Source organism: Haplochromis burtoni, unplaced genomic scaffold, assembly GCF_018398535.1.
Source record: "Haplochromis burtoni strain Fernald_Lab_line unplaced genomic scaffold, NCSU_Asbu1 Contig_209, whole genome shotgun sequence".
NCBI classification, from domain to species: domain Eukaryota; kingdom Metazoa; phylum Chordata; class Actinopteri; order Cichliformes; family Cichlidae; genus Haplochromis; species Haplochromis burtoni.
Genome location: NW_024582570.1, coordinates 23,526 through 47,205, shown reverse-complemented (window position 1 = coordinate 47,205; position 23,680 = coordinate 23,526). Strand labels below are relative to the sequence as shown.

Sequence of the window (23,680 nt, the reverse complement as noted above, 5' to 3'; positions counted from 1 at the left end):
GTTCATGATCACCACAGTATAACATACTTAGTTGTAAATTTGTGTAACTATAATAATGTAATCATATGCAAAAATGTGGCTTTTAGCCATGAATGAAATAAATGTGAAGGTGTAAATTCGAAGGTGTCAGCCCTACAAATTTCAGTTAAATTCTCTGGCGTTTTGGATTGCAGAAAGAATCAACTAATAACGAAAGGTACTGGATGGTAAAAGAGGAAGTGTCATCATGTCAGCAGGATTGCTAAGTTTACTGCTTCAAATATTTACATATGTTTGCTTGATAAGCCTGGCCTGGCACCTAGCACGACATCCAGGGGTTGGCTCTGTGATGCCTCAGTTTGTAGTTCAGCAAGGGAGACCGCTGTGATAGTCAAGCTGATGTTGTTGTAATGCTGCTGAATCCAATCATCAATCGCTGTGGTAACAGATTAATATTGCGTACGTATTGCTGCGAAAATTTTCATCTACAACTGGTCTGACTCACAAGAGGTAGTCTGTCTTCTCTACATGACAAGCACAATTATTTTAATATAATTTATCTCGCTCACACACACTCACACGTCTTTAAAAGCTTCAGTCAGCAGTGGCTGCCTAGCAGCAGGCTTAAATGTCTCTCTCCCAATTACTCTTTCCCATCCTGTACTGTCAGCAGCCATGGGTACTTGATCGGAAGATAAATTGCTCACTAACAGGAAATCAGACAGCACTGAACAACAGAACACATAAGCAAATGATGTTTTCCTCTGTAATAACCTTCAGTATCACCTTCTTGATCTGGCTGAAAAAAACAAGCGTTGCATGATATCCAAAATGAAACACTGCATGTGGACATAAACAGAGCAGAATATTTCCAATGAAACTGCTCAAGTCTGGTTAGATTTCGTGCTTCCCAGCGGCCCTTTGGATGGTTGGTAAAACATTTAATACAGAGAACTCACAATGTGTCACATTGCACTTGAAATATTTGACTATATAAATATGCTAACACGATCGAAGCTTTGTATATTACGTAACTCCGGGGTCAGTAAATTCAACTAAAAGAAGAAGAAGGTAAAAAAAACCCCAGTATCTTAACATCCTAAGTGAAAAACAGCTGTAAAGCTCTGATAATGTGAACAGCTGTCCTGCACACAGGTGGAATATAACCAATGGCAAATGTGCTCAGCTCAAGGGAGTCGGTGCACCCAATCACCAGCAGCTGTCCCCACTTAATACATTTCCGTGTCACTGTGACAACCATCAGAGGACAAACATGGACTGAGGGTTTCACCAGTCAAGCTGATTAAATAGCAGTGATTGGACCCACGAACCAGATAAGAAGAATTCAGTATTGACAACATCTGGTCATATTATTCAGTTGATCACTATTGCATTATATTATCAATGTGGTTTTTTTTCCTTAGATAGCATGCTTTGAAAGTTTTTGAACAAAGATTTGAATATGCGCAGTCCGTCTCATATGCAAATATTTAAACAATGGCTTCGTTCATGAGTGTAAAGCCTTCGAAGGATTACAAATATAAATAGCTGTGCCAGGCTCTAATAAATGCTGCACATTTAAAAAGGCTAATGGCTCATTTATCCCAAGACAGAGGCTATCACAGACGTACAAACAGCTAAAAAGGTCTCATGAGGATATTTGTTTTTTCAGCTGATGTTTCTGAACATCAGTGTGGATGACAATTCCAGATTTATCCAAATGCTCTGGAAAAAAAAAACAGGGAATATGACAACAAACAGCAAACATCTGCTGAGGAGCATGGAAAAAATCAAAAACATCTAATAATAAATGACCTCATGGTTTCTCTCAACATGTTATTTACATTTTCTATATAAAATGCAGTCATTACCACTCAACCATTTAACAACAATATAAAATACTTCAATATATAATATGGCACCAACAATGAGCAAGTTATGTCGGCTGTGTACAAGAGGAGTGCCATCTAGTGGGACCACTAAAACCAATCAGAGGATCATCTTTACTTTGAAATAACCTGATGGATGGATTTTACTGTCCATCACATGACGGACGACCTCAGAATTTGGTTATCTGAACATGCAAATGTGAAAAAACTGTAAATACAAATGATGAAATACGCAAGCGTTCCAAGGGTGATAAATGAGCATAGGCAAAATATCTCCATGTATTTTCCATCGCACTTGGGAAATGACTCTGCAGTGTTACAAAGCACTTTGAAAGCCGTTCACTCTTTTAAATTAACAACGTTGTGAAAGCGGCAGTGTTGTTTAGTGTACCTAAAGATAAAATGGAATTATACAGTGCCCTTCAAGTTTTCCCAACCAACCGCTTTACACAAGGAGCCACATCCACCCTTGCACACACAGACATTTGAATACTACACATTTTCCCCCTCTTTTAGACAGCGTGGGAGTGGTATGTTGCCAGTTTCATGAAAAGCAAACAGCCTGCTGTACCTGTTGAGCTACAGGAGCCTCCAACAGGAGCATAAAGATGCATAAAGTTCCTCCAGATATTAATCTCAAATGTGGCTAGCTCTCCATCTTATTTAGACAGTTTCTACAGATCACTGCTCAGCCCTGCTGCTGCCAGGAACACTGACTGCAGATGAGCTGAGTGAAAAGCAACATCAGTGAAGGCTTTTGAGTTTTCTCATGCTTGCAGTCCTAGCTTCATACTGCTGCTGTTTCTGTTTCTTCAGCTGACGGTATGCCTCTACTGCTCGTTCCCGCTCCTCCTCCATGATTCTCTGTTTGGCCATGGAGGGCTTTGTAGTGGAGACTGCAGTATGGCCAAGAAGAGAGTTTAGGAGCAGCTCCTTTGATGCTTTCTGCACAATGAAATGGGGAAAAAAAGGAAATAGGATTTTATGAACCATCTGCATGGTTCGATGAGAGATCATGTGATCAATGCACGGTGTGATTACCTGAGATTTGACTTCAGCTTTCCTTGGTTTGGCACTCAAAGAGGGAGGGGCCATTGTAACCTCACCAAAAGGAACATCATCTACGAAACAAAAGCCATCATTTAACTACAGGGATTTTTTTAATGACTACTCACCGTTGCCATGTTAAGCTGCCTTAATTAAATACTTCTTGCCATTTTCCATGTTTGTATAGCCCAACAACTTTTAACCATAACACCTGATTTATACACTGGTCACTTTATTAGCTACACTGTCCTAATAACGGCTTAAACTCGTTTTGCTTTCAGCACTTCCTTAATTTATGGCACAGAGAATTTGGTGCGTACTAACATCACAGCATCGCACAATTGGTGAAGATTTGTGGACTGCACATCCATAACATTTCCCGTTCCATTATGAGTTATGAGGACTGTGGAGGCCATGCGAATACAGTGAACTCATTGTCATATTCAAGAAACCGGTTTGAGAGCTTTGTGAGCGATCATAGGATGCGTAGAATGTGATTATACATAGGTAGGCTATCCATCTATCTACACACACTAATATTTGTTTTTGGACCAGTCTCTGTAAACCCCAGAGATGCAAATGCTCTTCCCACTTTCTGTGTAGGAAACAGTGTAGATTTATAAGGGCACCAACAGAAAAGATGAGCATAAACAGTAACTTTGTGGTTGCTTTTTATGTCAACTGAAGGCATTAAACACTGCATCCATTGTGGCTTACACCAGGAACACATCATCTAATATACTTGAATTGGGTCCTTACTTTAATTTCACGGGGAACTACAACTGAGGTGATTTGGTTCTGCGTCATTTGGTTTTACTCTGCCTCAGACTGACAAATTTTTAATGTTTGTTTTGTTCTAACAGCTGAATCTGGGATTACTTCAGATAGAGGTTTGAAATTTCCTCAGAGGGAAGTGATCAGGACAGTACTGCAAAAAAAAAAAATGCTTTACTGAAAGAATATCTCACAGCATGTCCTCCATCTGCACCCTTGTTTACCTAGTAGATGGTGTACTACGAAAAAAGAAATGCTACTGAAGCAAGTGCTGTGTCGAAAACCTTTAGTGTTTTAAATATGTCAAAAAGACCCAGGCTTTCAAAGAAATGTTTAAAATAATATCTGGTAAATGCTACCTCTTGCTATTAGTACCAAACCGAGTGACAGTCAAAGACAGATCCCATCTAAAGAACAATGCACCACATTTCCTTGTAAAACCTTAATTCTTACCTATAAACATCTGTTCTTCCATCTTGTCCTCTTGTTTGTTCACCTTTTTCTGCTGTAGCTTCTGTAGCTTCATTTTACCATACCTGCCAACAGAAAATCAGTAGGCATTAAAAATGTAACACTTGACAGTCGGGCTGCAGTTATCGATTATTTTAGTAATCGAGTAATCTATTGATTGTTCAATCGATTAATTGGATAAGAAATACTTTTGTCTTATTAATGAGCAATAATAAATATTCAAAAGAGAAAAAACACAGGTCTTTCAAAATGAACTGTTCATTGGTTTCCATTTTAGAACTTGCAGTGTTTTAAAGTTTAGCTGCACACAACACCTGTCAGAAAAACAACAAACATAAACCCACTGACTGTATTTACATGTCAGATCAAATGTAATTTTTTGGAAAAAACAACAACATTTTCTTAAATGCAAAAATATGTAAAGACTCTAAAGCACTCTCTGGCAAAGCTTTATTTCTGGGATGAGGTAGTTCATGTTTATGAGTTTTTGTGCACGTGTGTCTGCCTGTTTAAGTATGAAGAAGTCAAGCGAAGAGCGAGTTTGTGTCTGTAAGGCTTTAAAGGAGAATGTGGTTGCTGCAATGAAGAGCAGCAGGTAAATCAGCATTCTGAAGTTTGCCCTCTGCATTCACGCAAAGTTTCTGTGCTGCTGAAAACAGATGTTATAACGGTGTTATAGGTGGGCAACTCCAGGCCTCGAGGGCCTGTCCTGCAGGTTTTAGATGTGTCCTTGATCCAACACAGCTGATTCAAAGTGATATCTAAAACCTGCAGGAGACCAGCCCTCAAGGCCTGGAGTTGCCCACCCCTGCCTTAAACTCACCCCTGTTTGGTGCAGTTATTTCTTCTATGTAAAATAGGACAGCTGCCCATTTCAAATAACCTTTTATATAGCATTCTGTAAGCTGTATAATTTAAACACGGTATCAGGCAAAGTTAACAGTTCATCTGCATGTTTTAATAAAACTTCTGGAGGATTACTGCTGATTTTTTGCTGTACAACACAAATGGTGATGGATGGAGCAGCTACAAAGTTTGCTTTTTGTCATGTCATGAGTTTGTGGATCAAGAACTTTGATAAAGATTTACACATTATTTCAATACTTTACTGTTATTCAATCCATGTCACGCATATAAAAATATCAGTGCCACAACACTAAAAAAGAAACCCAGCCACAAATCAGAATAAGTGAAGACAAGCTATGCCATGAAACCTACTAGATAAGGATGGGGTTTAGTGTAAAGTGTAGTGTAAAGTGTACTCACTCCTTCTTTTTATCAGATTTGCAGTGTGCAGGTCTCTCTTGTTCGCTTGCATCCATTTCGGGCTTCCTGTCTACTTGGTTTTTGGAGAGGAACATGACATGTTTTGTCTCACGCTCCATCCGCTGCACGTAAGCTTTCACGCTTTCCCGTTTGCCCCTCTTGAAATGTGGAACAGGTATGTCTCCATCTAGAAAATACTCTGATTTATCTTCAGGTGAGATGGGTAAAGACACAACACAGTCTTTATTAGTTATACACGACAGTCATGACACTAAAATGAATATTTAGAAACTTTTTTCATACCCTTTTTCGGCTTTTTGACTTTTAGGGACCCAGTTTTCATTCTGTCCTTAGCCTTCATTATTTCTCGTAGTTTGAAGGGGATGTGTTGAATGTGGTCCACCTCTTTGGCTTTCTTGGGTTTACCATCTCTCTGGAGCTTGGCATTACTGAAATTTGGACACAATACAGACAGGAAAAAACAAAAAGCAAACATGTTTAGTTGCAGACACAAGTCCCCACTTAAAACTTTAACAAGTCCGGTTTAATCTGATCGCTCAAAACTTGGGTTGGAGCCCGTATCAGCTAGCTTCTGTTGCTAACTAGCTTAACTAGCACATTTTCCATTACGTATTAGCTTCCTTATGGTACCTTTGACGTTGTCCAGGTTTTCCCGCTTGTTTCCCCGAATCGGACACTTTATTTTTCTTATTCTTCCCCATGCTACAATAATTAACATGAATGCATAACAAAGCAAAACAACACACGTGGAGCACTATGCTCAGACTTCAACCGAAACTCTACCGGTGGCACGTAGTAGAGGACAGACATCTCACTCCATTTCTTTTTCAGGTACCAAAACATGATTTACAAGTTTGGCGTATTGAAACAGATTGAGAGATTCGTGATGAAACTCTTGCTTTGTAAAAAAAACAAAAAAACTGATTTAATCAAATTAAATATGTATTGCCAATTTTTTAAATCGCTGTAATTAATGAGACGTACAGTAATTTTATTGCAGAGTGACACACATGAGACATAAGACGATCTTTGGTCAAACCTGATTGGCTCAAGAGACGCTTCCTGTCAGAGCCAGTCGTTGGTCACTCCATTCAACGACTCTGCTTCCTGCCACCGCTAGAGGGCATCATTACACCTGCTTTAGCCAGTAACTGTAGAAAACAGGCCAAACTAATTTAAAGTCGTTCAGACAACTCGATTTCTCTTTAAATAGGCGGGAATGGTGAATATCCCTCTCTCTCACTGTAAAGAAGCTTAAATGGAAATTTAATCCCTGCAATATCTCAGTATAAGAAAAATAAGTGACATTTCTACATTTAGTCTTAGTTTTTCTACATCATGAAGATGTACTTTTAATAAAAGAAAAATCTGCCAGCATGACGTTTTGGGGCTTAAATTAATATAAATAAACAGATAAATGTGTAAAATTACAAAAAAAATTAATTTAAAAAAGTGTTCTGGTAGCTCATTACCCATCCTGTAATTAAACTGCCTCTGGTAAGAGTAGATGTTACAATTAGGTGATGAATGTGGGCCCTTGGGAAAATTAACTGCCCACCCCTGATCTAGACCAAGCTCTTTATCATTTATGATTGGAATCTACAAAGTTGTGCATATCATTTGGACAGCAGTCACATAACATGTAACAGTCACGCGGATCAATAAGTGGCTCTGTCCAGTAAACAGTGTGAAGAGTAAACTCTACATTTCTTCATCAGAAATAAATACCATTTGATTGATCAGCTAGACAAAATACAAAAATACAAAGAAAAAAAGTCATGTGTTTCTTTTAATGAACATAATAAACAAGCTTCAATGAAACAACCTTCAATTAAAATACCACAGCTGGCTCCTTAGTGTACTGTAGCTAGACAGGTTTGCTCTATTGAATATATCCACTAATCTCAGACATTTGAATCTTTTTTGTACAGGTGACATGAGGAGTTAGTGTCCATACATGTGCCTGAACAGCATGCATCAGCAGTACAGATTGCAGAACGACGCTGTAGTAAATCTTCACATGAATGGAGCAGGTGTGTTCACCTGTGTGATGGAAGGAGGCTGGGCTGGATTAGCAGCTATAATGCAGCTCAATCTGCGAGACTGCTGATGAAAGGAGAATGTCACGGTTCATGCCAGTAAGTTCTCGGCTTCAGGTGTTACATAATATTTGGCCATAACAGAAAAACAGTGATAATAATTAGCTATATTCTGAGAAAACTCCAGAACTCAGTGCTTACATTTGACCATATCTGAAGAGGTTATGGATAAAATACTCAAATAATTCCCGTTCAGAATCATCAGCATGTGTGTCTTCAGGACAGTCTCAGGAACAGGAAACTGCTGCCCCCTCCTGCTGAATGCCAGTCGGCCAATCCCTCATCAATGATCTGCTTGGGTACAAGTGATGATAGAATCATCAGTTTGTTGGCAGGTGGCGTCATAATCGTCTCTAAGTCCGTGGTGTATAAAAGGACTGCACTATTTCAACTTAATGCAACAGCATTCAACAGCCACTCAGACCTCTTGGACACTACCATCATAATCAACTACCAAGAGAAGCACCACAAGCGGTGAGTTGAAACAATAGGTTAAATCTTTTTTGAACACTCTTTCTCTTTTTGGACTTATTTTAACACATGCAGTTTATTATTGTTATATAAAAGTTTCTATCTTTATTTGGACTTTACCTGGTAGTATGTTTCTGTATCCATCCAGGCATGTAGTATTAGATTATTAATTAAAACGTAGATATTAAATAAATAATATGCAATGTAAAATTAATCGGAATAGAAATTCAGTCTTTCCAGCCTAATATATTTTTTAATACAGTTAATGAGGTGTTAATTCAGTCATATGGAAGACTAGATTATATCAGGGACATTATAAGAGGTGCTTTTTAATTGTTTCTAATTTTCTGTCACACCTTTGTTTTGCATAATGGAAGGACAACAAATGAGAGTCGCCGAACAATATATGACCGCCTTTAACTATGGCCTGAATTTCTAAGAATGATTAAAAAAGCTGAACTTATGAAATTGTTGATTAGAGTTGTCATTGTGTGTATTTGTGTAACCATGACCTTGCTCTGCTTAAGCAGAGCTTATTGTTTATGTAGTCATGTGTTGTACATTATTTGCACATTATATTTATTGGACTCTTTCGGCTTTGCATCTGTTTTTTGTTTTTTTTAAATATGTGGTTACATCTATGCACATTTACATACAAATTGCATTGCTATTTTTCCATTTTTTTAACTGTGAAAATAAATAAATAAACATTTCAAGCTATTGTCAGTGTAAACCTAGAGGCCACTTCAGCACATCCTCACAGTAATCTGATTATGAAGGCGCTTTCAAGCTTGAAGGTATCGCAGCATTTGATTAGTAACATGAGCACATGGCTTGTCTTTATATGAGGATAATTACGTCACAAGATTTTTATAACTGTTTCATTCATTGTTGGGCATTTTAATGACACAGTGACTTTTACAGTTGAAACAACAGAAGCATGAATTTGGAGGTGGCCAAACCCGAAGGAAAGACTGGCAACAAAGCTCCCCTCAGAGCCACGGCCCCCGGCTCCCCACGCAAGTCTGCACCCAAGTTCAAACAGAGGAACACGCGGCAGTTCAAGAGCAAGCCTCCCAAAAGAGGAGTGATTGGGTATGTCTCTTTCTGATAACCTCGCACGAGTCATCTAAGTTTGTCAGATATCCTCCAGTAAAGCTTGTTATTTTCTTTCTTTACCAGCTTTGGAGAGGAGATCCCAGGAATGGAAGGTCTTGGAACTGGTAAGTAAAAAAATTAAAAGTCAGATGGCTACATAACCAAAACATGCACATGACATGACCTTTTCTTCCTTTAAAAAACAAAAACAAAAAACAAAAAAACAAAAAAAAACAACAACTCATGATTTGTTTTCTTCTCTTTGTTTTTTTCATTTTAGACATCACTGTAATCTGCCCGTGGGAGGCATACAGCCATCTAGAGCTACATGAGCTTGCCCAGTATGGCATCATCTGATTATCTCCGCTGTGAAGTTGTTTTAAATAAATGTGGCAAATTTTGAATTTCAGTATTTAGTTTCAATAATCTGGATCATTAATACTGGCTGAAAAGGTGTCTTTATACGTCTGCATGCTGTGAATGCTGTTCTTTGTCTTATATATTTTATATTGTAAACCTAATTTCATAACGATCTCAAGCTGCCATGTTCACAAAACGTGTATCTCGAATGTGTTCTCGTGTCATTGCTTGAGTCTGTGGTTTTAGCTAGAACTCTGTTAGCTTGGTTTCTGCACAATCGTCAGCACTGTCTTTATCATATTTAATCAAACTCTCGAATAAATGTTGACATTTTTAACACAATTTCAGTCATTTGATTTTGTCCTTTTATTTGACGGTTATTTACTGACCCACACTGCGCATGAGAGATTACATCATTCCCATCATAAATACCATCTGTAATCATCATTATTTATTCAATATTTGTTAACACTCAGAACACAAAACTTGCTTTTAGCAAACTCAGTTCAGTTCATTCAAAACAGCGCAGGAAACCTTGCATGTGTGGGACGTGCACATGTGTTTCACATATTTGCAGCAGGTTGTCCACCGTCAGTCACTGAAAGGTGCTTTTACAATCTTACTCTAATCATTCTTCTGAGCTGTTCCATTTATTCTCAGCTCAGAATAAATGAATTCCATTTTTGTTCATTGATTATTTTGTTACATTGTAGGTGCTTGTGATGAAGATGCAGATCTGATCTGCAGGACCTCTACTCCCCAGGTGACCCATTTACAACCACTCCTATGCTGTTGAACTGTTTCACCATTTTGAGATCCTCCAAGAATCCTTCAAATATCAGGAGGTGTGTGTCTTTGAAGGATTTGGGCACATGTGGTGAAAACGTTTTGGTGATAGTGTTACTACTGTCCCATAAACACACACACAGATACAGTTTCAAGACTTTCCTTGGTCTGACCCACATTGGTGAAGCTAAAATCTTTCAAATCCATTTCCATGTTCAGACTGATTCGATATTTCAGTTAATGAGCAGTTCAACAAGTGTACTTAATGAAGTGGCCAGTGAGTACATGTTCTTGAAAAGTGGAGTTTTTATTTTTAAACACAAAAGAGGTGATAGCTATCGCCAAGCTGCAGTTAACTTTTAGCTGAAATTCTTTTTTTTCTTAAACTCTCAGGCATTTTTAAAATGTAAAACATTTTCAGTGGATAATTTGTGTTGGAATTTGCTTTCCTCGTTTAAATTATGTCTCATTTCCATTTGCAAAAGTTCAGTCTGTGTGTTTAAGGTCAGGTTGTTTTAAATGATTGATAAATGAAGCCAGAATTTAAGCACAGCCAGAACTCATTAAACCCCAACCAGCATATTGCTGTATTCGTCACTCCGTGTTATAGCTATACTTTATGACGATTAATGCGTTCCAGCAGTCGTATGGTAATAAATAATATCAGAATCTGGACCCCAAACACGACAGTCACAATTATTCCTATCAGGCCCTCGTGCTGCTTGATCCATCGAGAGATTTCCCCCAGACAACCTCCCAGGAAGATCACACTCTGAGCAGTAAACTCATCCAGTAATTGGGCTCCGACACCACACTGAGAGTTCCACACGGTGCCGTTCTCCAGAGGATCCACGCAGCATGTTGCAGGGACACCGCAGGCCAGCACTCCTGGAGCTGAGCAGTTGTAATATCTGAAGAAAGGGAAAAATAACCCAATAAAAAAACTTCACAGCTCATTAACTTCTTCAACACATTCCTACATCGTGACCAACTGGCTTTGATTTACTTTCAAAAAAGTAAAAAAAAAAAGATTTCCAAGTTGCTCACATGTTAATCTCCCAGTCTCTGTAGTTGTCCGCCCCACAGCACTGCAGATTTGACTGAATCTCGTCTGTGATGAACCTCAGATCCAGATCATCTTGGTACCGTGCGATGGCAACTAACATCCCGGATCGCAAGTTACCTTCAATCTGATCTTGTAGAGTATGGGCCACAATGGCGATGATGACTTGAGCTGTGATGAGCACCAGCACCGTGGCTGAGAACAGCTTCAGCAAGCAGCGATTCTCTCTTAGGGCACCCACGCAGCCTGACAGGCACAGCACAGTGAGCAGAAAGCCCACGCTCAGAACTACCAGCATTGGGTCAGTGCCAATACTGCTGATCTTCTCCTGAGCAAAGGATTCCTTGCTAATGAGACCCCAAACCCCCAGAGTAAGAAGCAACAGGCCCAAAACTGTGAACAACAGATTGCATATGATAAGAAAGTATTTTAGGAAATAGTCCATGAAAGAATAACCGGAATAGGGATCTATCCTGGCATCTGTGGGACTGTTGTGTTGCTGTCCGCTGTTTGTCCCTGCTTGAAAATCAGTAGTGACCAAGGCAAGCTCCTCAGCATTGTTTGTAGATCCTGCCTTTAGACACACAAGAATGCCACAAAAAATTAAAGCCACCCCAGAAATGTAACTACAGGTGAACAGAGGAACACAGTATTCTCAAACTAACCCAGTAACACACCTACCTTTGGTAAGAGTGGACTGGTCTCATTCGGAGTAGCATCTCGTCTCAGCCATGGCCAAGGGAATCTTTTTCTAGGCAAAAATCTCCTCATCTTGTCAACCACTGGGAAACATCAGCTGGTCAGAATGACACAGGATAAAATGTAACACAGGGCAATCATTTGCTACAATACAGAAAAGCATGTGAGCTGAGCTGGAGTAACCATTGCTGTGCTTAGCCTCGGGGGTGGGATTTCTTCATCATGTGAGAGTCACAGTGAGGGGATTAAAAGGGTATCGCAGCGTGTCGGAGACACACAGTTACACAAAAGTGGGCATCCGAATAGAACTCGGTACTTTTTATTCAACTCTACTCATGTGCAATAAAGCAGGACCTGCAAAGGATAATATATTGCCCTACAGTGGGACCCATGGGTCAAAGACTCACAAAAATGTCTCCTGATGGTGATTACCACAAAAGGAAGAAAGTAGAAGACATATTTTAAAATCCTTGCTTTAATTTTCCAGAAACCTGGAAAATGTGTTTTAGGCCTCAAAAAAGAAACAACATTGTAGCAGCTGGGCAACCACTAAAACCAGTTTTAAGTTTCAGAATCTACATAGATTCCCAGCTTTTGTGCTTTTATAATGACGGTTTTCCAGGTGCATTTGGTTTCCTGCTGTGTATGCAACTTAACATTTATCACTGGATTAACAGAGACTAATCATATCATATCTGTCAATATATCTGTCACTAGTTAGAGCTGGTTGGCCATGCAGTCAGGTATCATGCACAAGACAGTTTCTTCTAACGTTTACAAAAAGTTCAGAAAACCGAGACTCTTCTAACGTATGGCATGAATAATCCCAGACAAAGAACAGAAAAGCAAATGAATTGTCATATTTATTAAAAATAAAACACACTTTACTAACCAAGAGGAATTCAGAACTTCTTAGAAGACTGAGTAAAATGTTTCGTCAGTTTTTAATCAGAAACAGCATCTTGCATTCCTTTGTGAATGACCTTAGTTGTGTTCAGGTTCATTTCTATATGATATCATGTTGCACACACTGCACAAAAAAAACAAGTCAGTCTCTAGTAATGATGCACGTACCTCTTTAAGTCCACAAAACACATCAAATGAGTAAAGTCTTTGAAATGTGTAATTATTTTGGCAGGTTATTGTAGCTATTGTATGGTTGAAATATGAATCCACTGTGGAAGATTGTGCTTACTTACTTAAAAAAGCAAATATGTATGTTTGAACTTTATACTTAAAAGGTTTATAAAGACAGCTTCTAACATCCCAACATTAGCAAATTACTTAGTGCTCCACATTTTCTTCCTAATATAGTAACCCGTGGCTCCAAAATACCAACATGACCACAGCTAGAATGCTAAAATCAGCCTTCAAAATATGATGAAATCAATGGAGGAAATTACAGGAGCATGTTTTACATAAAGTGAAAGAAATGTAGAAGTGTCAATTCAGTTTTAGTTAAATTTAAAATGTGTTAACCTAAAAAGCTTACAAATTATTCCTTGAAAATAGTCCCTCGAATTAACTCCCTGCCTCTCAGACTTATCAGGGTTTTTGTTATCAGTCAAATGAGATGAAACACCACCCAAACACAGATGAAGAAGAAGGTCATAGATTACCTTCTATAACAAATAAGAAGAAATGCAACCGTTCTCATTGTGGAGCTTCTGTTTGTATTTAACACCTGATATATTTCACAGTAAAAATCCTCTGTTGTTCTGATAAAGTCGTTATGAAGTGATGTGCTACTGAAAGTCAATAACAAGCAGCACATGAGAGAGCAGATGTGACACTGAGTGAAAAAGCAGAGGGAGAAAGCGAGGCCTGGTTATCTCACTCTCTGGCTCTGCTGGTCCAGTGCGCTCATTCTTTCCTCTGGCTGTGCCGAACTGAGCTGCGGGTTTCCAGGTGCGCACTGCTGCAGGCACTGACTGATGATGGACTCCAGGCTTGTAAGGCTTGGCTTTAGTCCTTCCATAAATTTGATTCCATATCCATATGATTAATAAAAAACAAAACAAAACATAGACATGCTCACTTATACTTGCTAGAAAATTATTTGTGGGTAAGTTGTGGGAATTTATCAGATAAGGTTTTAGCTTTTTACTGGGATGGATGACTGGTGGAAAATAATTAAGTAATTTTAAAACTAATTACTTTCATTTTATGATACCTTTTAATCCGATTGTTTTTTCACAGGTAACTATTTTAATGCTGCTATGTATATTTAGCAGGTGTACCGCTGCTGAATAGTTGATGACGCTGCACAAAAAGATGAAAAAAAGCAGAATATTGTCTTATATACTTTTATTTCTATAATTTAAATCCCATAAAACCTACTTTAAAAAGAAAGAAAGAAATAAAAGATCCAAATAGTTTTTCCTTCGTTGCACATTAGGCAACTTTCACTGTGATTTCTCAGGTCATGGAAAATCTCACTGGGGAAAATGAACTCCAGCTTGTTAGGGTCAGCAGACAAATAACCACTATCAAAAAATGGTTTTTCATTTAGTTATAAATTATGAGCCTACGTTCAAATAAAAAAATATATTTATCGTGACTGATTGTTGGCAGAAAAAAAAGTTGGATGTCATCTAGTCATTATTAAACAAATCTTCCTGTTTCCTTTTAAATCTTTTGGGAGGATGGAGATTTAAAAAGTATTTAGTTCCTGCCTGTCAGCGCTGAAGATGTATGGTCCGTATGATGTGATGTTCATCCCACCTACTGCATATACAGTTTGGTATACTGTCTGTGTGTGTAAAGGTGTTGCAGATGGCAGGGAGCGCTGCCCAGTTACATTCCTTTTCAGCAGTGATGGGTGCACCTCCGCTCATATATCAGCACAACTATCTGCAGACATCTGCAGACATCAGCATACCCAGCGGCACATCTTTCAAACAGAATGAGGAACTCTGATCTGAAATAAATCAAAGCTGGAATTTTATTTAAAAAATCTGGGACAGGAAAAAAGCACTAATGTTGTCCAATATTTTCATATGACCTGAAGCTGCTGGTTTTTGAGTAGAAGAAGAAGTAGAAAGATAAATAGCTGTTTGAAGACTATATAGGTTATAGACTGGGTGCACTTGCCTGTGGAAAACAGGAGTATGAAATCCGTCTTAGTCATGAAACTACATGTCATGTGTTGCATCACTGCACATCAAATCTAAACCCACTTCCACAGTTATGTAGATTTATTAAGGTTGGATCACATCAGACTAAGTGAACTAATGCAGTAAATCACACAGCAGCTTAGTAAAGTTAGAAATTAAGGCAGCTGAGGTGTCAAGGAATATCTTCAGGGCTGCATAATTTTCCCTTTAATTGCTATTTTAAAGTTAATCTGGGACTCTAACCCATTTTCTAATTCTGATGCTTTTGGATATTCTCCTTTTTTCTATTAATATGGTTGAATGTGTGTTTTTTATTGTCCCGTTTGCATCAAGTGAGTGCAGCTCACCAGGTTTTGATCACCCTTGACGGTTAAAGTGTTGCTGGCTGGATTTGTCGTAGCCCAGATGTTGAGCAGATTGTATTACAGTAGGCAGTAAGAATGTTATACTGGAGCCATACTTCTACATCAAACACCTTCTCTGGATTGGAGCCTATGGTGAGCACAGTTGTCACATGCCACCCACACAACCTAAAAGACATGCGGAGCAGAGATGGGGCATCAGAAATTACCAGGACCTCCTATTATGGTTATTTTAGAAGATGCACAGTCTATAAGATATGAGAGATGAGGCAAGAGTGGGACGCATATGTGTGCGAGTGGGTTTAGGGAGATTTTGTTTTTTGTGCACGTGAATGCAGCAGTGTGCACACATGCTAAAAGAACTGAGGATGTCACCGCCCTGAATCAGTGACGTGGATGGGATCAGGTGGGGAAATTGCTCCGGGAGTTTGGGGAAAGAGTTATAAGAGAGTTCTGCACAACTCATGTTTTCTCAGTGTGTCACTGCTGTAGGATCATACAGTACAGAGTGTGTGTTCTGGTGCTCTGATCTGAGAAGACCCCTGGCACTTCTTTGCAAAAAAGGTAGCGTAAAAACCCAAATTTAAATTTACTTTCTTGCTCTTTTTGGAACAAAACTAAACAATTTTTATAGCTTAAAAAAGGTGAACAAAAGACGAACTTATGACTGAACTAATTTCTCATCAGCTTTTCTTCAACCGAAAGACTGTTTAGTATTTTTGTAACGTGGCTTGGCAGCACTTTTCGGTGAGCTTGTTCCTCAGGAGCACCCACAGCCTATATTATTGTGTTTGTTAGATGAGAACGACGAGGATGAAGTTGGCTCTCATTATGCTGTGCATGATCTCAGCGTGTGGAGCTCAGAAATCGAAACAGGAGACATCACGCTGGGAACCTAAAGGTCTGAAAATGATTTTTAGTAATGTGACCTTTGACCGCTGAGGTTGTGTTTCTAAAACTTGGAGTGAATAATGACCTGTTTGTTTATACGGTTAAACTTTGTGTTCAGCAGTACAGACCAGTGCCAAGACTTGCTCAAACCTGACTCAGGTGCTGGACAACTGGAAATTTGCTATTCTGACCCAAGTGAAAGACTTGCTGATCAATGACCACGCTTCAGTCCTTCCTGAATATAACAGGTGAGTTATATCAGCTTCTGATTAAACTGGATGTACACAGCAATGATAGCAGACAGACGAGTCTAAATGTTAAGTAAGAGTAACGTCAAACGTCCAGGAAAAACAACGCTCGGTGATGTCAGTGAACATTTGACTTGTCCTCAGGGTTTGTTGAAATAAAGACTTATGTAATCTGCTCTGTGCTGCACATGAATTGTCAGTGCCAGTAAAGCGATCAATGATTGCTGTTGTTCACATGAGGCCAGCTCTGCTTTGTAAATGACCTCAGTGTACTTACTGTGCCAAAATACAATAGTGAGTGTTTCATCATGCTCTGGCAGACATTACTCCAAGTCAGTGAACATTTCATCTGGTGATTCGATTCTGAACTGTGATTGCAACACTTGGGATCACAGTTCACCAGAACTTTTCCCAGTAAACATCTAAGGTCAGCCCGTCTCTACTGGGCCAAAGCTCTGCTATGTTTTGCACTTTCATTTTTTTCAGGGGACTTCCGACCTTTACGTCTGCTATCCTGATGTTTTCCGTCGACAGTGAGACTGTTTCCACTTAACAGCATGTCGTGACTTTCCTGTTTATGCTGCCAATTAGACTTGGTTCTCTTCTTAGTTATGTTTTGCCAAAAAACAAGGTTCCTGTTTCATGAACTTACAGTGCCAAAGTTCTTTGAATGGTCATTCTGATACTGAAACCATTTACTTTTCCACATGTCCTCTTTTATGTCCAGGATCCAACCTCTTTCAGATGCTCTGGGAGACCTCTACCGGCAGTTTAACACTTTAAAGGATGAGCTGGGAAAGTTTACCACAAAGCTCGACAGAATGGAGGCTTTCGTGGATGAGCTCAAGGACGGCAGATACGCCCTGCCTCAGCGGCCCGTACATAGGCTCCAATCGAGCTTTGGACTTAGGTCTCCTCTGCGTGCACAGATGAGGGGTTCTGAAAGGAGGATAAACACTAGCCCAACACTGAGAAGGACAAGGAGGAGAGGACCGCAGAGATCTTAAACATGTGGGCTTTTTTGTTTGGTATAAATGCAGATTTGTTGAAAATAAATGTTTATATATTTTTCAGAAGAAGAGGATTGTTTTATACTATTTCTTTGATGAGTATGGTCAAAAAAGCTAAATAAAATGGCTTTAATTAAACTTTATTAAAGCAAACTATAGCCACCTGCTGTTACAAAATCACAATAAACCACAAGGTGGCAGCATTTATCAAATTATCTTCACTATATGCTGTTTTTTGGATGCATCAACGGGCTGGACTTAAAGTCAAATAAATGGCTAAACATGTAGTTAAGGAGTGTTATATATTACCTCATTATGATTTTTTTATTACTTTAATTAGCATTGCAAGGCATTGGTTTGTATTTGATTTGTTTATCCAAATACTTATTAAATTATAGATTCAGTGCAACTCCTTGAGTGTACTTGGAGCATTTTTTTTTTACAGATAGTATTTTACAATGTGTTATCGCTTCATAATCACAGCAACAGTAGCAGTGCTGCTATGCAAAATACTGCACCTCTTGAAACACGGAAACTTTCAGCTGGAGTAACTACCTTCGGAGAAGAACTTATGAACCACTGATCACTTCAACCAGGAAAGAACAGAACTGCAGAGCTACAGGATTACTTCAAAGAACTACTTGTTAAATAATAAAATAAAGATGAAGATCACAATGTTCAAACTCCGGTGGCAAAATATACAAAAAAAGTTACAGGCCTACAACAAACACTGCTCAGCTTCGTTTCCTGTCAAAAGTTCTTGCTTATTCACAGGTCGTTCATACCCCCAAAATTCTAACAGCCAGACGCATCGGTGGTCATACGTCCTCTTACACAAGTCTGGTGGTATTTGACTGACCAATAAACTACTGGGCAGATATTCAAAGGAGCATGTTTTATCAAAGGGGTTCAAAAAGAAAAGAAAAACAGTGACTATCCATCCATTTCTCCTGTCTTGTCGCTGGAGCCTATCCCAGCTGTCATAGGGCAAGAGGCAGGGTACACCCTAGACAGGCCAGTCTGTCACAGGGCTAACACACAGAGACACAGACAACCACTTGCATATTCACACTAACTGCATGTCTTTGGACGGTGGGAGGAAGCGGGAGCACCCACGCAAACTTGCTGTATGGCAACAGTGCTAACCACTGTGCCACCGTGCTGCCCAGTGAATATACACTGCAATATGAGCAGGATGCTAGCTTTCAAAACCCTGCCCATGTGATTAATGATATTATATAACGATGTACATATGTCTGCTTATTGCCTGCTGAAAGACCTTGACTGTTTTTCATTCACCCAACCTTTGGTATTCACCTTGATTAGCAGAACAACTAATAGCAATGACAGAATTGTGCTGTTAACAGAATCTTAATTCCAACAAATTGGATCAACAGCATATCCTGAATTCAAATATATATATATAAAATAAAACGGGTCTAAAATGAAAACACATTTAGATTTATTGTAAAAAAAAAATCTCAAACATTTACAATATTTGAAATAAGTTGGATTTTGATCTAAATATGCAAATTCTTAGAGTTGAGTTGTGATCAAAAAGTTTTTAGTATTGAAGCCCCTCCTCCTCTGCTTACTCTATATAGGCCTCAGTCTCTTTTCATTATTCAGTTCAGCTCACCTCTCACCTGGACAGTAAAGAGAATACGCTGTACTTTCAACATGCTGAGAACCTTCTGTACTCTTATTGCTCTAGCATGTAAGAGCGGCTACTGGTTCATTTTATAGTCTGTATTTAGAAACATAAAACTTTATTTAAATATTAATTAATTTAAACATTCTTTTTTTCTCTAACAGGTGTGGATGCTGCAAAAGTGTTGACCCAGACACCACCTGTCCACACAGTTTCTCCAGGACATGAGGTTCTGCTCAAATGCAACATTCAGAGAGATGAAGGCTATTATGTCGGCTGGTACAAACAGGTCTCTGGTTCTACTCCTCAGTATATTCTGAGATTTTATCATAGCCACAGTTCACCCAGCTTTGGAACAGGATTCTCCTCAGACCGATTTAATTCTAAAGCCTCATCAAACACTGATTATCAGTTAATCATCAAGCAAGCAGAAGCAGGAGACTCTGCTGTGTATTACTGTAGCACATGGGATAACTCTGCTAATGAGTACGTATCACAGTGATTTACACTGTGACAAAAACCTTTGTACAAAGTACTTCTGCTTTCAGAGGCTTTGACATTTTGTTAACAATGACTATGTGTCTGCTAGACATCCAACTGGATCATAGATAAGGTTAACATATATGAAGTGTCTTTGGGCTTGCAGACTTCAGAGAAAAATATCAAGAATATCAGAATATCCTACTCAATAACAGTCAGAGGACCAAAATGAGCATTTAAAATCTTCTTGCACATTGATTTTGCTGTTTACTGATTACCAAACATGTTAAAATAAAACAAAAGGGTTCAATGACTTTAACTGGACATTTAACTTTTCTGTAGTTAGAATAAATAAAATGTTGTGCTGTGTCACATTTGTAGACTTGGGACAGTTAAAGGCATGAGTGTCACTGGTTTAAAATGCTTATTTTAAACCTGCAGCCTTCACACTCTGTTAGTAAAGCATCACCTCTCTACTCCTCCTTCTCTTTTTCCCAGAATGCACCTGCAGATCTGAGCATCTAATTTATAACGTCAGGAAAGTTGTAAAAGAGAGTTAAGGTCTTTCTAAAAGGAGATGTAACTGCCCCTGACTGGAAATGTTGTATTTCACTCTACTTTAGTAATTCAGGGAATTAACTGAATACTGCTTTGGTTTTGTCCAAGAATAACTTTATTTATTATATAAGAAGCCGTAAACAATGTCCAGCTGTACAACTTTTGCTGCTCTGTTGTTGTCATACAAAAATTTGATATGAAAAATGTTGATTTTTAAACATTTAGTTGCCATTACTACTTAATCCTAATTTTTAAATGGCTAGTACACATAAAAGTCTGAGCTGCGATGAAATGACTGTTTATGGTGCATTTTAATGTTAAAGAATCCAGTTTGCAGCAGACTTTTTTTGTGTGGCTGATCTGAATTTAGATACTATAAAACATCTCCTAATATAGATCCTTGGATTAAGCTGTTGTAGCTATTTTTACGTAACGTTTATGTTCAACAATAAATCAGTTTTGTATTCCTGCTTTTTAAACAGATCCAAAGATTATGTGAAAATAGAAGTGGCAAAAAATTACAAAAACTTTCTTATTTGCAAATAAAACAACCAGATAGAATGTATAGATTCACCTGACTACACACACTTTATTTAACTTAACAGGAAATTAATCCCAACAAAATATGTCCTGAATTTAAATATATTCATAAATAAAAATAACACTGCTGTAAACTGAAAACATATTTAGCAGACTTATCCTAAAAGTAAACATTTATGATATTTAAAATAATTTTGAGTTTGGTGTAAAACCCTAATTTCTAGTTGAGTTGTAATAGTACAGTTTTCAGTATTGAAACTCCTCCTCCTCCACTCCTTAGTTATTAAACGTCTCAGCCTCTCTTCATTGCTCAGTTTACCTCTCAGCTGGACAGCAAAGAGAATACACCGTACTTTCAACATGCTGGGGGACCATCTCTACTATTATTGTTGCTTTAGCATGTAAGATAATCTTCTGGTTTATTTTATAGACTGCACTTTGAGAGTTAAAAACAGACTTACTGCAATTTTTTTCTCTGACAGGTGTGGATGCTGCAAAAGTGTTGACCCAGACACCACCTGTCCACACAGTTTCTCCAGGACAGGAGGTTCTGCTCAAATGTAACATTCAGAGACATGAAGGCTATTATGTCTACTGGTACAAACAGGTCCCTGGTTCTACTCCTCAGTATATTCTGAGATTTTACCATGAGTACAGTTCACCCGACTTTGGAACAGGATTCTCCTCAGACCGATTTAACTCTAAAGCCTCATCAAACATTGATTATCAGTTTATCATTAAGCGAGCAGAAGCAGGAGACTCTGCTGTGTATTACTGTGGAACATGGGATGACTCTGCTAAGGAGAGCGTATCACAGTGATTTACACTGTGACAAAAACCTCTGTACAAAGTACTTCTGCTTTCAGATTCTTTGACGTGCCGTTTAGACTGTTTGTCAGCAGCTGCCAATAAAAACACAAATCATCAGACACGTCCATCCTCTATAAGTTGTTGAGATTATATGACATTATTGTATCTGTACACATTTTAATTATATTCAGGGATAGCCTTTGTTTTGTTTTTTTCAGAAATAAATTTCTGTACTGACTCAGTCTTATGCTGTATATTTCAGTTTTTTACTGAATTGATTCTGTATGTTTTTGGATCATGTCCTTCGTGTATTTTCAGACTTCAGCCTCCCTCCTCCTGTCCTGACAGTCTTCCCTCCATGCAGTGCTGAGCTCCAGTACAACAAAGCCTCTCTGGTCTGTCTGACCATCCAAACATCAGACTGGGTGAAGTGTCCTTGTGAAACTCTACAATCTATTACTGTCAGGGGACAGCTTCACAAGGGATGCTGCATCACTAATTTACACTGTGACATAAACCTTTTCACAGATACTTCTGCTTGTTCATACTTTGTACTGATCACAGAGCTGTCAAACAAACTCACCAGCTGCACACAGTTGGAGATGTGAGTCCTCACTTGTTCTGAGATGTGACCATTCTGACGGTTCATCCAGCTTTACAACAAGATTCTCCTCGGACTGATTCACCTCTATTCAACTTTATTACCAAGCAAGCAGAGGTAGGAGACTCTGTTTGCTATTTGGTGGCTGTGCTGATGAAGCTGAATCACATTGATTGAGGCTGTGAAAAAAAAACCTAAATTAGAGACATTACAGTTTTAAAAAAATCCAACATTACTCATCTCAAATCATTAAATCTCAAACAAAACATGTAATGGGATTACATTAGTGGTTGGAGGCAGATGGCATTTCTACTTTCTGCTAAGTATTTCTGTCAGAAATGGGATGACTCTGTAAGTTAAGATGAACAGTGACTCATACTGTGACAAAAACCTGAGATACACAACAACTTTCATGAGATCTGAAAAACATCAAACTATTTTCAGCTTTTATAAGTATTACACTAAGTAATCCTCGCTTTTTGTTTAAGGTACGGTTTAATTTTTGTTTAAATTATCTACTTGATATCACTTGTTGAGAAACTTAAATCTATCTTTAAATCCTGAAAAGGGATCAAGTTAAAACACTGCAAAATCATCATGAAGGACATGAAAAGATTGTAAAAAAAAAAGAAAAAAAGAAGAGACTTCACATTACCAAGTCAAGTCAAGATGAGAAATATACATATGTATGTTTAAGCTCCTCCTCCTGTTAGTCGTATTAAAAGGCTCCTTCAGCACCTCCTCTCTTCATCCTACAGAAGCAGTACAGCCACTTTAAAGTTACAAATTAGAAGTGCATTCTCAGCTCACACCGATAACATGCTGGTGACTCTCTGTGCTCTCATCACTGCTCTAACATGTAAACACTTTGACTTGCACACATATATACTAATGTCAGTGTGTTTCTCTTGACTCAGTGTCTTCTTGTTGTTTGCAGGTGTGAGTGGTGTGACGGTGGTGACACAGAAACCTGTTCTATCAGTGAGCAAAGGAGAGACAGCCACCATGGACTGTAACCTGGGGACTGTAACTGACAATGCTGCTCGGTGGTATAAACAGATTCCAGGAGGAGTTCCTCAGTATGTGCTGAGGTTTTATCATGGAAATACATCTCCAACCTATGTGTAACCCAGTAGAGAAAACTGCCTTTTGTTATTTTTTTCTTGTTTTCGTTTTGATTGTATAAATGTATTTTCATTATTTTATTTTGAAAAGAAACATTTATTTTGAAAAAAGGAAGTGTGATCCTCTAGCAAACTTTATTTTTCTGTTGCCGGATCACAAGGGATAAATGCCTTTTTCATTGGTTGAAGGTGGTTTTAGCTAGTGATAATAACCATAACAATAATAAGAATAAGCCGGCAAAAACAAAAATAAAATAAGAGTCTGG

The 23,680-nt window shown here is 38.5% G+C and overlaps 3 protein-coding genes and 1 pseudogene across 3 annotated transcripts; 2 read left to right on the top strand and 2 right to left on the bottom strand.

Annotated features, from left to right (window-relative positions):
• Positions 1 to 1,051: 1,051 nt before the first annotated feature.
• On the bottom strand, positions 1,052 to 6,257 carry ccdc137 (coiled-coil domain containing 137). Its single transcript, XM_005936141.3, has 6 exons — positions 6,078 to 6,257; positions 5,730 to 5,875; positions 5,427 to 5,634; positions 4,143 to 4,225; positions 2,910 to 2,989; positions 1,052 to 2,813 (listed from the first exon to the last, which is right to left on the bottom strand). Exons 1-6 carry the CDS (start codon positions 6,146 to 6,148, stop codon positions 2,613 to 2,615), a joined length of 789 nt encoding a protein of 262 aa, XP_005936203.1. The 5' UTR covers positions 6,149 to 6,257; the 3' UTR covers positions 1,052 to 2,612.
• Positions 6,258 to 7,379: 1,122 nt separating this feature from the next.
• LOC102302464 (retinal cone rhodopsin-sensitive cGMP 3',5'-cyclic phosphodiesterase subunit gamma) lies at positions 7,380 to 9,817 on the top strand. The gene is made up of 4 exons (XM_042226378.1): positions 7,380 to 8,020; positions 8,942 to 9,112; positions 9,200 to 9,240; positions 9,396 to 9,817. The coding sequence occupies exons 2-4, from the start codon at positions 8,958 to 8,960 to the stop codon at positions 9,470 to 9,472; spliced, it is 273 nt and encodes a 90-aa protein (XP_042082312.1). The 5' UTR covers positions 7,380 to 8,020; positions 8,942 to 8,957; the 3' UTR covers positions 9,473 to 9,817.
• Positions 9,814 to 12,212, bottom strand: LOC102302170 (tetraspanin-10). Its single transcript, XM_005936139.3, has 3 exons — positions 12,006 to 12,212; positions 11,309 to 11,898; positions 9,814 to 11,172 (listed from the first exon to the last, which is right to left on the bottom strand). The coding sequence occupies exons 1-3, from the start codon at positions 12,093 to 12,095 to the stop codon at positions 10,872 to 10,874; spliced, it is 981 nt and encodes a 326-aa protein (XP_005936201.1). The 5' UTR covers positions 12,096 to 12,212; the 3' UTR covers positions 9,814 to 10,871.
• Positions 12,213 to 23,039: 10,827 nt separating this feature from the next.
• LOC102300641 overlaps positions 23,040 to 23,680 on the top strand; it is a 12,941-nt pseudogene continuing 12,300 nt past the window's right edge.